General features: G+C 56.1%; 7 protein-coding genes across 7 annotated transcripts; 4 read left to right on the top strand and 3 right to left on the bottom strand.

Moving 5' to 3' along the window:
* Positions 1-273: 273 nt before the first annotated feature.
* Positions 274-1,442, top strand: IWZ02DRAFT_451182 (2-dehydropantoate 2-reductase; the record flags this gene model as incomplete). The annotated part of the gene is made up of 4 exons (XM_066767521.1): positions 274-365; positions 413-425; positions 461-660; positions 763-1,442. 4 exons carry the CDS (start codon positions 274-276, stop codon positions 1,241-1,243), a joined length of 786 nt encoding a protein of 261 aa, XP_066623251.1. The 3' UTR covers positions 1,244-1,442.
* Positions 1,443-1,457: 15 nt separating this feature from the next.
* Positions 1,458-3,579, bottom strand: IWZ02DRAFT_260999 (uncharacterized protein). The gene is made up of 2 exons (XM_066763348.1): positions 2,457-3,579; positions 1,458-2,404 (listed from the first exon to the last, which is right to left on the bottom strand). The coding sequence occupies exons 1-2, from the start codon at positions 3,316-3,318 to the stop codon at positions 1,671-1,673; spliced, it is 1,596 nt and encodes a 531-aa protein (XP_066623250.1). The 5' UTR covers positions 3,319-3,579; the 3' UTR covers positions 1,458-1,670.
* Positions 3,580-4,973, bottom strand: IWZ02DRAFT_261008 (uncharacterized protein). Its single transcript, XM_066763350.1, has 2 exons — positions 4,747-4,973; positions 3,580-4,690 (listed from the first exon to the last, which is right to left on the bottom strand). Exons 1-2 carry the CDS (start codon positions 4,882-4,884, stop codon positions 3,842-3,844), a joined length of 987 nt encoding a protein of 328 aa, XP_066623249.1. The 5' UTR covers positions 4,885-4,973; the 3' UTR covers positions 3,580-3,841.
* A 144-nt stretch (positions 4,974-5,117) lies between these two features.
* Positions 5,118-6,645, bottom strand: IWZ02DRAFT_451179 (uncharacterized protein). The gene has a single exon (XM_066767520.1). It carries the CDS (start codon positions 6,198-6,200, stop codon positions 5,532-5,534), a length of 669 nt encoding a protein of 222 aa, XP_066623248.1. The 5' UTR covers positions 6,201-6,645; the 3' UTR covers positions 5,118-5,531.
* A 9-nt stretch (positions 6,646-6,654) lies between these two features.
* On the top strand, positions 6,655-9,006 carry IWZ02DRAFT_260955 (heterokaryon incompatibility protein-domain-containing protein). The gene is made up of 2 exons (XM_066763346.1): positions 6,655-7,226; positions 7,277-9,006. The coding sequence occupies exons 1-2, from the start codon at positions 6,806-6,808 to the stop codon at positions 8,902-8,904; spliced, it is 2,049 nt and encodes a 682-aa protein (XP_066623247.1). The 5' UTR covers positions 6,655-6,805; the 3' UTR covers positions 8,905-9,006.
* A 1,189-nt stretch (positions 9,007-10,195) lies between these two features.
* On the top strand, positions 10,196-11,447 carry IWZ02DRAFT_260975 (uncharacterized protein). Its single transcript, XM_066763347.1, has 2 exons — positions 10,196-10,642; positions 10,726-11,447. The coding sequence occupies exons 1-2, from the start codon at positions 10,330-10,332 to the stop codon at positions 11,229-11,231; spliced, it is 819 nt and encodes a 272-aa protein (XP_066623246.1). The 5' UTR covers positions 10,196-10,329; the 3' UTR covers positions 11,232-11,447.
* A 216-nt stretch (positions 11,448-11,663) lies between these two features.
* On the top strand, positions 11,664-14,402 carry IWZ02DRAFT_490439 (uncharacterized protein; the record flags this gene model as incomplete). The annotated part of the gene is made up of 3 exons (XM_066769660.1): positions 11,664-11,936; positions 11,993-12,716; positions 12,769-14,402. The coding sequence occupies 3 exons, from the start codon at positions 11,664-11,666 to the stop codon at positions 14,400-14,402; spliced, it is 2,631 nt and encodes an 876-aa protein (XP_066623245.1).
* Positions 14,403-14,438: the final 36 nt, after the last annotated feature.

Genomic DNA, 14,438 nt, shown 5'->3' with positions numbered 1-14,438 from the left:
AGAGCGGTCGAGAATGGTAGACGGCGAGGCGGAGGTGTCAGTGTGGAGAGTTGGTTACTAGCCGGAGGCACAGGAAGGGAGCCCCACAAGCGGAATCACCCCCTGGCTGGGGAGGGACCTCAGCACTCAAGCGTCGTCCCACTCACACCCACCCACTTCTATCCGGATACCCACCCCGAAAGTCTCCCTTCCCCTTCCCCTGGCACCGCGGCCATGCCACTTCTTCCAATTTCCGCCTTCTCCCGGTCTCTTGCGTCTGCTCCATCGCCCACCATGACCACGACGACAACGCCGCGCATACTCATCTTCGGCACCGGCAGCATCGGCAGCATCTACGCCTGGCTCCTGGCGCGCGCGGCTGCGACGTGACATGCATCTGCCGCTCCAATTGCCGGCCGCGCGTGTGTCCCAGCGCCGAAGAAGCTGTACGAGATGGACAATAAATGAAAACGACCGCCAGCCTTACGACTTTATCCTTGTTGCCACCAAGGCCATTCCGGGCGCGACTCCGCCGTTAATCGCACCGGCGTTGGGCCCTCGACGGCCCTCGTCCTCCTCCAAAACGGCATCGCCATCGAAGCCGAATATGCGGCCGCCTTTCCGTCCAACCCCCTCCTCTCAGGCGTTGTCTACCTCCCCGCAACGCAGATATCGCCGGGCGTAATCAACATGGGAAACACAGAGCGACTGGAAGTGGGCGCGTACCCGGCCGCGCCCGTGACCGAGGGCCGCAGCGGGGCAGCGCTTCGCGAGCTGATGGAGCTGGTCCAGCGCGGCAGCGGCAACCATTGTGCTCTTCGACGACGTCCAGCCCCGCCGCTGGGCCAAGCTGCTGGTCAACGTGGCCTGGAACCCGACGTGCGCGCTCGCGCGGCTGCGCGATGTCGAGTTTCTGGCCAGTGGCGGCGACGACGCGCGCGACTCTGTTTGGGGAACCATGATCGAGGTGGTGGACGTGGCTCGCGCCTGCGGCTACGACGAAATCAACGAGGACGAGGCAAAGCGGCAGCTCGAGCGGGCGACGGCGCGGATTGGGACAAAGGGCGTGGAGCCGAGCATGCTGGCCGACGTGTGGGCCGGCAGGGCGTTGGAGGTCGAGGCCATTATGGGCAATTGCTTGCGCGTGGCCAGGGAAAAGGGTGTCAAGACGCCAAACTTGGCTGCTTTATATGTGCTGGCAAAGGGTTTGGACGACAGCTTGAGACACGCCAAACAACAGAGCAGCGCAAGGCAGATTGGGTGATGGGGCATTGAGAAGGTCCGATCTCTAACTTGACTCCGAGTAACGAGACTTGAATCCGAGCTACAACCTCCAATCAAAACAGACCATCGTGAGGAAAGTAGAAACTTCGGGTGCCGCGCTCTCTCGTGACAATCACTTACACCCTCATGAAATCCTGGAGCTAGATGAGCCTACAATAATGATAGAAACGTGCCATTTCCATTCTCTCGTCGACGACTCAGACGAGGCTCGACTGCGTCCACTGTGCCAACACCTTGCATAACAGAGTTAATTCAACAATCAATTAGTACAGGTATTCGAGACCAGGACATTGCTTCGATCGCAACTTTAGCATGCGTCGTACCTAATCCCATGATCCACCCAACTTTCGAACCAAGAAAACCTGCTTCTTGCACCCTCAAAGCTCACTCTGTTCTTCACCTTCACCTTATGATCCGCCCGCTCCACCTGCTCCACTCCCTCCAACCCCGACATTCTGATTCTGGGCCGGGAGAAGCTTATTTTCTCTGCCCCATACCATGTACCACTCCTCCCAGGTGCCGTCATCTGGATCAAACGGCTTCTCCGACCCCCACCTCAGCGCAACGACCTTACCCTGGAGCTGACACAACCTCACACCCATATTCTTGAATTTCTTATCCCAACCCCCCTTCTTGAACGCGAGGAAGCCCGGGAAACAGCAGATGCGGACGAGGGCAAGGTCAAAGATGGCAGCCTTCCACTGCTTGGGCTTCGTCTCGGGCATGCCTTCCCACCTGGCGTTGTGGAAGCGGTTGTTGCGGCGCATGTAGTCGTCGTTGAGCACCCACATGCTGGAGGCGTCGTAGTGCTCGTCCTTGTGCGCCGGTGTCATGAAGTACACCGTGTCCGCGTCTAGTCGCATCTGCAGCGAGAGTCGCCCAGCACGCGTGACGAGCTCGAAGAGGACGCGCAGGATTTTTTGCTGGCTTTCCAGCCGCAGTTGCCTGTCTTTATCTTTTTTCACCTGACGCTTGGCCGACTTCGGGTGTAGGATGAGGATCCCCTCCAGAATGGCATATATCTGCCACGTCAGCTCTTTGGACTTTGCAATGAAGCCACTGGAAACCGGCTGTGGATTGCCATGCTGGTCGAAGAGGAGTTCGCGGACTCTCCTTGCCCGCTTTTTGGTGCGGTAGAAGCCTATAACCGCGTCAGTCGGTTATGTCGTCAACACAATGCGCCAGAAACTTACCATCGTGATTCTCGTGGTATTTCAAGTCTACCTTTACGTGCAGCTTCTGGATTTCTGCGTCGCTGGCGCCAAAGCAGAGGCTCGAGAAGACGTGCTCCTGCAAGATGAACCCTACCACCGCGTACACGACCGCCTTGCGCGTCTCGGGTTCCCAGAAAATTCTGTACCAGTCATCTCGACCGTTGGGACCCCCCATGGTCACATAGCTGATGATTCGTGCCGCGGCTGGCTCCATCTCACCAAGGGCCTGCAAAAATCTGTCTTTGGATGAATTCGGCGGCGCGTCGAATCCGAAGTAGGGCTCGCAGAGCTTATCCCAAATGTCGCCATTGTGGTATTCCCAGTCGCTTTTCTTTCTGCCGGATCTCTCGTTGCCTTTGTCGTCCTTTGTGATCTCGCACCATCCTGTCAGCTTGTTCAGCTGGTCCGAGAAGTATCGGTATGTCTTGACGTAGTCGGGCTCCTTCCAATCTTGTTCCAAATCCAGGTTCAAGGGAGAATCGCCACTACTCTCTGAGGGGGAAGGGGACGGAGATTTTCGAGGCGATGGAGGCGGTGGAGGACGAGGAAGTAATGGAAGCTCTAGAGGTGGTGGAGGTGGTGGACCACTGGTCGCCTTTTGACGCGGCCTCTTTCTTGTCTTTGGCGGAGTGGGAATCGATGATGCAGAATCGCCAGTATTTCTTTCCGGCGGTCCGACCGTGTGCGCTGGATCGTTTGACGCAAGCTCATCGACATCCTGCTCGTCATGACGGTCGTCTCCATTATTCCTGTGCAAAGCATCACTCTGCTGCAATCGCAGCCGCGTGCTTCGCCTCAGTCCTCCTAGGCCCGCGGCCTCTGCGTTGCGCTTTGGTGGCATCCCAAGTGTCCCAGAAGAATTGAATGAAAAAGATGCTGAATGAGCAGATGCGACGGAAGTTGAGATTGGGAACGCTTTTTACAACGCCTTTCGAATATAGAAAAGCATGTTCCCGGCGCAAAAACGTCCATGCAAAGCCTTTGTTGCGCATCTGCAGGTGTGGGCTTTGTTTGCAATTCCGCGTGCGGCACCCGTATGCGCACAATCAAAGCGCACCACATTGCTGGCCTTTGATTGTCAGTCTGTTTCGCAAATAGCACACTTGAAGCGGCGGACCATTTGGAAATGGTGGTCTGAACGTCGGATAGGATGCAAGTCACTTTGCTCCAATTCCCCGTGATTGAGTTGGATGCCGCAGTTAGTGCTCGCCTAGCCCTTGTTATTTTGAGGCTTGGCCACAAAATTGTCCTCCTCAAATTGGAATGATGACAGACAACCTCAATCACCATTGCCAGAAGATATCTTTGCCTTGACTGGTTGCCAAAGAATGGTCTCACATGAGCGGTCGACATGTAAATCCATTTCACGTTTTATTTTCGGTTCGAGGTCTGGGTCTCCTGTCTGCTTTCCCTGAATGTGCCTTGCGAGTCCATTCGGACAAGAGCTCCTTCCCGGCAGGGCCTGCCTCCCACAGCTGCATCAGCGTTGGCTTCGTCTCGGCATGTCGCCTGATTTTTTCAAAGACACGGAACGGTGGCTGCGTATGTGTCGACACATCTGCAATGTTACTCGACACGCCTCGGCTCGTCAGGTCGATAAACGAAAGCGACCTGGCTTTCGGGGAAAAAGTGCTCCAAAAAACTTGACTTGAGATGGCATCGCGATGATTTCTGTCCGAAACGTCGATAGTAATATCAAACTCCCGCGGAAGCGGAGGCGGTGGCAGTTGACGAGCGCTTTCTGAGCCGCTATCTTGTGTAGATCCATCTTCACCAGCGCCGACATCCTGGTTGCGATTGTCGGCCTTCCTTGTAGCCCCTAGGAGGGCTTCATAGGACAGCTCCTCCTGCGATTCCCGTTGTATGTCAATGGCATCCAACGCTTCGAAGAGAATCCTGCTAGCGCGTGTCATTTCTTCGTGACCACTCTTCCTGCGACTAGAGTCTAGCTCAAATTCGGAGTCTTTTGTCAAGTGCGGGTCTTCAGCTGTATGGCGTCCATCTGACGTTGCCGCGTCCTCTTGCAGGCTCGCATCGGGCATCCAAGCATTGGAATTTGCAGCTTGCTTGAGCGGATGGTTCTCGGCTGCATCTGGGTCCGGAAGAATTGGGTCTAGAGTAACGCGCAAAGGTGACGCTTTCAAAAGCTTCGACGCAGCATCTTGATGGCGGAAGATTGCAAGGTAGGAGTGAGGAGCTGGCTGGTGGTCATACTGTGCACCCAGTAAGACGTGTCAGTGTCGCCAATGGCCAGATACGAAAGACTTGCCTTGAGATGGCGAAACATGGCCACTTCGCCAAATTGCTGCAACACGCGCAGAAACTCGCGACTCTCGCCAATGGAGAGGGGTCTGGGATGAACCTTTAGGTGGACAGCCCTCACGGCCGCGCTCCAAGTGGTTGCCATGGTGGCTTCTTGTCGAAGATACCGGGTAAGGTAGAAAAGGCGGCGGTAGACGGGCAGTTGACAGCTCGAGCTTGACGCGTGGAACGGCGGATAGGAGCTTGGGCTGTGTCACGTGCGTTCCCGTCTGGTCCACGGCACCTCGAGCTCGCCTACAGACTTGTAACTAGGTACATCCATGAACCTGACGATCACGTACGAGCAACTTTAAATAGACGATGTGTACGTCAGGCCTCGTTCTAACCTGGAGGCATGTTGAGGAAACGGAAGTCACGCCGTCGAATGAATCAGTTTGATTCTAATCATGACACGGAGCATGGGGGATAACTTGGTGTTGCAAATTCCAATGTGGATACTGTAATTGAATCGAGGCCCAGCAATGCTTCGTGCGGCTCTCCAAGAACTTTCTATCAAACGCTTTTTGCGTGCAAGAACCAGATTCATCCAAAAATAGGCCCATGATCAGCAGAGCAGAAAGCCAAAATGTAACCATATTAGCACCATGTACGGTCGGTGCAATCGTATCAAATATGTTTCTTCCGGTGTAGCGCTGTGCCCTGAGCGCGAGGGGTATCAAAAGTGGGCGTGATGTCCATTCCCCCATAATCAAACCAAAACACCGTGAATTCCGTCAATCCCACTGACGGCTTCTATTCTCTCGAGAGCTTCCGGGCCAAGTGCTTCCGGGGAGTCAGGGCCCTTTTGCGAAATCGGAATTCCTTGGAGACTGCCGAGCCTCGGAAGGTGTCGCCTGAGCGCTTGTATCTGAGCGGCTGGGAGACCAGAGGCGCACTAAGCTTGCGTGGAATGTCGCCTGGCTCAACGTCATCCCCTGACGATGTCGATGATGCGGAAGAGAAAATGGAATCGTTGCGCGACGTCAGCACGCACTGGTCCCCCTCTTCAACCATCTTCTTGACCAGGTCCGCAATGTCTCTCATGTGTGTCGACTCGCATTGTAATTGCATGTGGGCTTGTCTGCGGTTGCGAATGTGCGAAGGACCGGAGCAAGAGGTGGCGTCCGGGAAGTCAGCCGTTAGTGGAGACGAGGCAGTTGAAGAAGCGTTTGATGAAGCGCGGCGCCAGTCTTGGTCGTCCAAACAAAACGGCGGAGGTTGAGAACGGATGTTTTGGCGCGCAAATCTCCACGACAATTCCTCCATCGATGGCGTCGGGTCGCTGCGGGGGCTCAGGAAGTCGAAGCCAAAGCCGGGCGCGGGCGACGAGGTGGGCGACATGGGCCAGTGCGGGTCGCAGTCGTCGGCGTCGAAGGAGGAGGGATGGCGCGAGGCGGCCTCGAAGCTGAAGTTTTCAAACATGGCTGAGACGTGTCGAATAGTGTGGTATGTATGGTAATGGTAGACGGGAGGGTAGTGTAGGCAGAGTAGGAGTCGAGTCGTAGGAGGATGGACCGTTGGGCCGCGCGTGGTACTTGTATATGTCGTCGGTTGAGGAAAGGCGCGGATCTAGGAGGAGGAGCAACTAGGGCGATCGAAGGGGAGCGAGCGAAGCGCGGCTTGGGCTTTGCGCCGCAGCGCCATGGCGTCCAAGGGGAACCAGGAAAGATTGGAGAGAGGTCGAGAGGAGGAGCGCATCGGCCGGGCAGGCACCATAGCGCAACGCGCAGGAGAGAGGCCAGCCAAGCCGGTGGTCGGTTCAGGAGTCGCCAGGGCCCAAGCCGCGCCGTGTGCAACTTGGGCCGTACATCGAATAGCGCCTGGGTGGCGACGAGCGTTAGTGGATGAAGAGTGATGATCGTGGCGGCGCCGGCGTGGAGGTTGAGCGACTCCAGCCCGTCCGTCCACGGCTCAACAACACCACGACAAGCTTCTCGCTCGCCCTCGCTACCTGACCCAGCGCCACTCCTACGTCGACGGCTTCTACATGCTCGTAACCGCCCGATCGCTAGACGGCCCATTCCCCCATGGCCTCCATGTCGCTCCTCTGCGACGCGTGCCGCTCTATTTCCACGACTGCCCTGACCACGTCCATCATCGACGAATCGACTGCTGAAGGCGAAAAGGCCCTACCCGGCATCATCCTCAGCCGCGACCACCACTCGCTGCGGCTCTCGGCCCAAGCCTGTGATTTTTGCGCCCTTGTCCAGGATGCCTTTTCTCGCGCAGAGAGCCGCCGCTGCAAAAACCCGGACCCTGACCGCAGGGCTGACAACGCCCGCCTATCCGGTCCTGGTCCAGGTGGCCCCGTCTATATCCAGCTGAGGTCCGTCATGCGTACTCACGACCCCGACGACCGCCACTGGCGATATGGAAAAGGTCTCGTCGCCTCCGTCCACACTGCTGACGGCGTCCTCACCGGAAACATTCGTCTCTTTGCCCATCCAGGTATGCATTTTTCTCGCCATCCTCAGGCGCCATCTGTTGAAGCCTCCCAGACAGTCCAGCTTTCCGCAGTCGCCAGCTCCTCTGCACGCCTCCACTGCCCTCGTCAGACTGCCCAGAGGCTTTTGTACTGGTTCAAGACTGGCTCCAATCGTGCATGCTCGAACATCCTCGCTGCAGGGAGACGCTGTCCAACACCAGAATGGGGAAACTGGCACCCTTCCTGCCCCTGCGCGTCATTGACGTAGCCCCATTTCCTGCTTCTGCTAATGTGCGCATTGTGGAGTTGAAGAATAAGCGTGAGAGATACGCCTGCCTTAGTCACTGCTGGGGCCACCCGGAAAACCATCCCCTCACTACAACAAAAGCCTCGCTGCCGCAACATCGGCGACAAATTTTCTGGGGGGGCTTGCCCAAGACGTTCCAGCATGCAATCACCGTGGTCCGTCAACTCGGCTTGCGCTATCTGTGGATCGACTCGCTTTGCATCGTCCAGGATGACCCTCGTGACTGGGAGCAAGAGTCCAAGAAAATGGGAGACATCTATGAGAAAGCCACACTGACAATTGGTGCCAGTCATGCCTCAGACTCTACTGAAGGCTTTTTCTGGGAACGCCCTGCCCCCGCGCCAGCCGTGACACTGCCGTACCACGATGCTGCAGGTGTTGAACAAGGCCACATGTATGCGTCGCTCCTGCCAGATGACTATCGAACCATTTCCCCGGAGTTCGGGCCCCTTAGCCAACGAGCTTGGGCTACACAAGAATGGCTCTTGTCACGCCGCATGTTGTTTTACACAAGGGAGTGCATGGTGTGGTCTTGTCGAACGGTAACACTAAGAGAGACCCGAGACACCTTCCATGACACAGCCCGCAATACCCGATGGAAGGTGGTTGTCGAAAAATACTCGGCGAGAAAGCTGACAAGATCAGAGGACCGGCTCATCGCGTTACAGGGCCTCACCAATGCTTTGCAGCGGAGAAATCGAGCAAAATGCATTCTTGGCGTCTGGGATGATGCTCTCGCCGACCAGCTTCTTTGGTTTTCAACGCAGCCTGCCGAAAGGGCCAGGAGTCCCTTGCGCTTGCCCACTTGGACATGGGCATCGACTATTCATGGCGTTCGGTTCCAAAAAGCCTCTGGAGCACGCAGCATGTATCGATATGCCCGCATCGTCGGCGAAAAAGACGAGACAGACGGTGACGCCAAGAAATCCAAATGCCATATTGAAGTCACAGGCCTGCTGAAGCCACTTCCGCAATTGAGCCCGCTGCCCGAAATGTGTTCCTCGGAACGGGAAGAACTAAAGATCTCTGACCCGTCTCTCTTTGAGGTGCTGCAAGACGTGGAGCAAAATCTAGCATCAAACGACACTGGCCAGCTTGGTGCTTGGAAGCTAACATGGCTAGTTTCAGACGGCGCAAACCAAACTTTTGGCTGGGCAACTCTAGACGAGGGATGCATCCCAAAGGGGCAAGTCTACTGTCTCGCAATGCAGGGGCTCAAGGCCCAAGAACGAGGCACACTCAAAGCGGAATTCCGACGCCACTGGGTGCTACTCGTGGTGCGCAACGAAGAGGCTGCCTCTAGCGACGATAGCTTTGTCCGGGTAGGGGTGGGCAAGATAATTGCGCGTGCCTGGTTCGGCGACACCAGGATGAGCAAGGTGAGCGTCTTTTGAGCCATGCTTGGTTGCTGGGTCGAGTGACGTGGAATACATGTGAGAGAGCGTTTTAGGAACGAGCCGGGAAAGACTTGACATCCCTTGGAAACTGCCAGTCTGCTGCCATGATGTCTGACAGCCGGAAGCGCATGACATGGCCCGGCGTCTGATGTAAAAGTTGCTTTGTTTTGGATAAGCTTGTCAAAAATGTTTACTTGTGTATGACTGGATATCTGTGCAGAAAATGGGGGAGAGACCTGTGGAAGCATTGCGGTCAAGATGGTACAAATCATGGATGGGGTGATGTTCGAGCAAAGTGGTGCGCCTGCAGTAGCCACCGGCGCGTTCCGCATCCTGCTCCTAAACTCAATCTTTGGCTTCGGGTGCCATGGTGGCTGGCTCAGGGTAGGGCGAGGGGCGTCAAGGTACGCCACTTCAGCTCTGTCATCGGCCTCCCCGGTTCCATGGGCCACAGCAGAGCACGACATGGTCTGGAAACAACGTGCTATCAACCTATGCTCAAAGACGTCTGGTTGCGACGAAAATTTCTCAACTCGCCGGCAAATGACGTCCCGGATGATTCGGGACTGCACGCACGGGGATTGTGCTTAGTTCTCCGCATTCATCTCTTGCCTTCCATGGTTGTGTCGAGCAGCTGTTCGGATGCTCGTCATGGGCAACTCTCCACCAAACCGCCGAAATCTCTCAGCCTACGTGTGCAAAACAGCCGTCCAATAGCAGAGCTTCAAGCCCCAAGTCTCGCCAACAATTACTCAAAAGGGTCCCAGGAGTAGGACCTCCTTGACTCGCTGGCAAATGACGTCCGAGTGGTGGCATCCGGTGATCTCGAGCGCACAGAGCCCCCCAACGCCGTGAAAACGGTCCGCAATATCAAATGAGATGATGGTGCAATTCCAGACGGCACGAAGAGCAGACGCCGCAGCGAAACGGCTCGTCGGGTCGATTGTTCCTGGCGACGAAGGCGCACGAGCCGAAGATCTGTATCTCAGCCTTGTGTTTCGCAAATTGCCGATCATCTTTCTGGCGGTGTGGACGGATGAAGTTTGTAGTTGCAGAATGGTTGGTCGCGGTTGGAAAAACAAACAACGACGGTGTAGCCTTGTCGTGATGATTGCAAGCTTGCCGCCTCGTGGTGTTTTTGTTCCTTGTTCCATTTGCACCCCAGCCACTCACCCGCATTCCTGGTCCCTGCAAAATCTTATCGATTGATAAGACGCTATCTCAGACGTCACTCGTCACTCAGCCTAGATCGTCTAAACAACAACGGCATCTGTCTTATGATATGCAAACCCAACGAGCTGCCAGCCAGATGTTGCAAATAGGAAGAACCGAAATGCTTTGAGGATACCTTGTCCCGGATCCTGAACCTTTGATCTCCTTTCACCTTCTTCACCCAACAAAGGACAAACTTTCATCTCCATCATGTCCTCTCCATCAGCATCAGGTGGCTTCTTCCCGCCATCCAGACTGACTCCTCCAGCATCTTCTGTCGCGTCCTCGAGCACCGCAACCTCATCCCTTCCTCAGCCGCGGTCCAAGCCGCTCAAGACGGGCGGCTCCAAAGAATCAGCCTTTATCCGCTATGTTGATGAGCGCCTGAGGCAGACGCAGCGGCGCTTTGCAAAGCGCAGCAGCGAAACGACAGTAGAAGGAGACGTCAAGGGGTATTCGAGCTTCGTGGAAGCGAGCAAGGACCTTGCGGACGTGATAGACGTGGTTTGGGTGTCTGGCACACGTAAGCTCGAGCGACATTTCTTTGTTCCGCTTCTCTCCAATTCTCCTGTCGCGGTTGTAGAGCAAGGCTGACCGATTCTTCAGCAAGTCTGCAGATCGCGTACCTTCTTACCATCGCGGATCTGGTAAACAGCTTCGTGACGGGGTTTCCGCCTGCCCCCAAGGCGCTCTTCCGCCTCCTGGGAAAGCTGGACCACGCCTTTGCGTCGCTGCTGCAAGGCAGAGACGTTGAGACGGGCGAGGAGCTGCCCGGATTTCAGGGTGGTCGCGGCGTCAATGCGACTGAAAAGGTGCGCATCTGGAGCATGGTGCAGCACACGCGCAACATCGTCGTAGGCGTTATGGCCAAGTATGAGCCGGGGACCGCAGAAGATGAAGACGACGACGATGTGGGAGAGATGCAGGCTGAGGGAACAGCAGAAGAGAGCGGCATCGATCTGGATGTGGATGAGGAGTTTGGCGCTGTCGAGGACGAAGGCGCGTGGGATTTGCAGGTCGCAAAGGTGTATGACAAGACGGTTGTGGAGCTGGGCGATTCGCTGACGAATGCTGGGCCGCCGATTGGCATCCAAATAAGGACGGAGAATTGACGGGCGACCATTGATTGGGAGGGTCGCTGAAGCTCAGTGTTGGGCTGGGATCTGTCAGTCGACAGAGCGACATGTTCAACTCGCATTTGAGGTGAGGATGGATGCTCCCAGCATGTGGGCAGAAGATGTGGAAGATGAGTATTCAAAGCGCTTTTGGCTGGTGTAGACCATCTCTGGGACTTTGGTCTCTAGTTTTTTCCATCCGAGCTTCGTGGGGATGTTGTTGTGAGGCCACGCTCGTTGCGCCGACGCGTCGTGTTGGAGTGTTTGTCGCGATGTTGTCAACACACTGCCCTCCGACACCACACCACGTCCTCCACCTCGTAACTCGCAGTCACAATCATCTCTTCAATTTTCTTTGCGCCAAAGGCAAGCTCCCGCCGTCGACTCCGCATTTGCCTGGTCGAAGCTGCTTTCTGTCCCTCTCTCACGATGCCAACTCATCATGGGTTGCGGCTTAAAGCGAGCCTGGTGATTTCGGACCTGGACAGGACCACGACAACACAGCCGGAATTCCGGAGAGGCCATGCTGAAGAGACCAGGAACGACTTGGAGCGTTGCGAAAATGAAGTAAGGAATGGACGCGAGCTCAAGGAGTCTTTCATTCCCCTCGGTGGTGATGACTTCAATACGCTGCATTTCCTTGGAGAAGGGTCCTACATGCCATTCATGATGGTACGCGCAGGCAAGGAGCTTCGCCCGAATGTAAGTCGGGATTTTCATTTGTCTTCTTTTTCTCGGATTCAGCTCACACCATGCAGCCATCTATGCCTATCCGCACTTTTCATCCTAATCCCGTCCGTAATGCCATTTACGCTCGGTTTCTCGGCGACAATCCTGCAGATGTCATTCGTGCTCCTCATGCCTTGGCCATTCGCCTGGACTTTTCGCAGCAAACGTTTTTGAAGACCAACCGGCCAATGGAGGATATCAAAGTCGACGTCCTCCTCAATGGAGAATTCACGCATGCGACCACTGTTCCTGCGCGCTTTGCTAAAGAAAACAAGGTCCTCGCCTTCGGTGGCTTGCGGACTCACTACATGTTGGAGCGCCCCTGGGTTGTACTGCCTCGCGACAAGAACGAAGATGGCACGCAGAGACAAGCGGTTCAAAGAACTGAAACGCCTGAAGACCGTTGGAAAAAGCTTTCTCAAGCTGTCTCTGAAGAAGTTAATGTTAGGACCACTCAGGCTGGAGGAAGAACACCTGTCATAGAGTACTTTGATGCTCTGGCGAAGATGACAATGCCTCCCGAATTCGATCAGTGGGATGACAAGCGTACTCAAACGTACTCTGTTATTGACATTGTGCTCTCCTATGGAAGTGGAAGGAAGGATGGCGCTTCAGCCGCATATCTCAACGTGCCCTCTCGAATGAGGCCTCGTACACAGCCTCCTGGGCTAGGAACAGCCATGCCCAATGCTCAGCACGCGAATGAAAATGGCAGGATGGAAGTCGCAAGTGAAAAACAAGAGCAAAGGAAAAGTACGTATTTTGCCGGGGACCATGATGTGAATCACACACTGACCTACATTAGTCTCTGATATCGAGATCCACAAAGACAAAAACGTCATCACAAGCTCTGAGCAGCTGCCCAAGTTCCTGACTGGAGCGCTCGAAAAAGCAGGCCTCGACGTCCAAACAACTAACGAGAAGTCCAACCGCTGGAACACTGCGAAAGGAATGTTAAACAATGTGTTGGATCGGAGTCATTTGAAGAAAAATATCACAACGTCCGCAACTTCTGCGGAGTATTCGAAGGCGCCGACGACACCAGTTCGTACATTGCCGCCGCCAATAAGCCCACCAAAATCAGCATGGTACTCGCAAGGCCGGCTGAAGGAGATATCAGTGCCCACCGACTTCCAACTTCCCCCGGGATCCCACACTCCTGCTTCGCTGATTCGAAGTACCTCAAGGCTGTCTCTCCAATCGCCTTTACCGCCAGTAACTCCCCTTGCTATCAACACAATGCCCCCTCGGCCGCGAGTCACCCGCTCTGGGCATCAATGCTCCACCATCAGCCAAGGGAGTCCTCGCAAGCGTCGTCGCGGTCCCAGCATCAGCTCATCTAGGCAGTCTACTGCCATGGGTGAGCAAATTCCAGCTGGAATCGGCATCAGCAATCGCGGAATTTTCACAACAGCCGGGAGCAGCACCGACATGTCCGCCCTGCAAGCACCTACGAAGCAGTATGTCAATCCAGATGCCATAATGCCACCGCCGCTGTCGCCTGTCCGCTCTCACAGAAACATCAGCGTCCTTGATAGACCCTTCACTCGCGTCGGTTTCAAGCTCGGCAGCAGACACGTCCGCACGCTACAGCTCCCCCAACCTCCATGCCGTCTCTCTAATTTGCACAACGACATTGATCGCGTCCGCAACCAACGCAGGGCCTTGGCCAGCATGACGAGCGGTATGTCAGATAACCCGTTCGACACAATTATCCCTGCCAGCATGATGGCCATTCCGCCACCTGAGGCGTCGTCTATGCCACCACCGTCATCAACCACGCCTTCGCGCCCTCGCACGAAGCAGACTTCGACGCCCGGCCGACGCATCGCCCGCGCTCGCGGAGTCGCTCGCGGAAAGAATGGAAGTGCCTCTGCCACCGCCACCGCCGCGGCGCCCGCTACCACGGCTACACAATTGGCGACATCTGCTGGTATCGTTGCAGCGGGCAATCCGCCTTACACTCTCTTTCCGAACCCATACACGCCGCCCGCCCTCGCAAGCCCTTTTGCCACGTCTAAAACAACAACAACGACGGCAAACCCAGCCATGAAAGCCGCCCAAACGCCATCGCCTCGGCGCCGCGGCCCATCACAGCATCAACAACAACAACAACAACAACAACAGTCCCCATCGCAAACCCCGGCCAGCGCCACCCGCCCCAGCCGATCCACACGCGCGCCACGAACAACGCTGCAGCCGGCGGCAGAGCGACCGGCGGAGCACGAAGCGGGGTTCCGCGCGTTTGTGGCGCCGCCGCTCAGCGCCGACGCCAGCGTGTCGTACAGCGCGGTGCGGCCGGCGTATCGCGGGACGCAGTGGACGCAGGGCATGCCGCGCGGCGCGGGCGGAGGCGTCGTGCGCCAGATACGGACGGAGAGGGGCGGCGAGTTTCACGAGGATGGCATCGTGTTGGGGGTTCGGTTTGTTGTGTTTTAGGAGTTGAGGGGGGGGGGGGGGGGGGGGGGGGGGGGT

This window comes from Phyllosticta citriasiana, assembly GCF_038021145.1.
Source record: "Phyllosticta citriasiana strain CBS 120426 chromosome Unknown IWZ02scaffold_6, whole genome shotgun sequence".
Taxonomy (NCBI): Eukaryota; Fungi; Ascomycota; class Dothideomycetes; order Botryosphaeriales; family Phyllostictaceae; genus Phyllosticta; species Phyllosticta citriasiana.
Note: the sequence above shows the minus strand (reverse complement) of the source record. Positions and strands in the feature narration are given on the sequence as shown.

Bases quoted from the DNA above. Each gene is read 5' to 3' on its own strand.
- IWZ02DRAFT_451179 (XM_066767520.1), bottom strand. From the start codon at position 6,200: ATGTTTGAAAACTTCAGCTTCGAGGCCGCCTCGCGCCATCCCTCCTCC.
- IWZ02DRAFT_260999 (XM_066763348.1), bottom strand. From the start codon at position 3,318: ATGCCACCAAAGCGCAACGCAGAGGCCGCGGGCCTAGGAGGACTGAGG. The intron at 2,405-2,456 runs GTAAGTTTCTGG...ACGCGGTTATAG, and splicing joins ATACCACGAGAATCACGATG to GCTTCTACCGCACCAAAAAG.
- IWZ02DRAFT_260975 (XM_066763347.1), top strand. From the start codon at position 10,330: ATGTCCTCTCCATCAGCATCAGGTGGCTTCTTCCCGCCATCCAGACTG. The intron at 10,643-10,725 runs GTAAGCTCGAGC...CCGATTCTTCAG, and splicing joins GGTTTGGGTGTCTGGCACAC to CAAGTCTGCAGATCGCGTAC.
- IWZ02DRAFT_260955 (XM_066763346.1), top strand. From the start codon at position 6,806: ATGGCCTCCATGTCGCTCCTCTGCGACGCGTGCCGCTCTATTTCCACG. The intron at 7,227-7,276 runs GTATGCATTTTT...GAAGCCTCCCAG, and splicing joins TCGTCTCTTTGCCCATCCAG to ACAGTCCAGCTTTCCGCAGT.
- IWZ02DRAFT_261008 (XM_066763350.1), bottom strand. From the start codon at position 4,884: ATGGCAACCACTTGGAGCGCGGCCGTGAGGGCTGTCCACCTAAAGGTT. The intron at 4,691-4,746 runs GCAAGTCTTTCG...CTGGGTGCACAG, and splicing joins CCATGTTTCGCCATCTCAAG to TATGACCACCAGCCAGCTCC.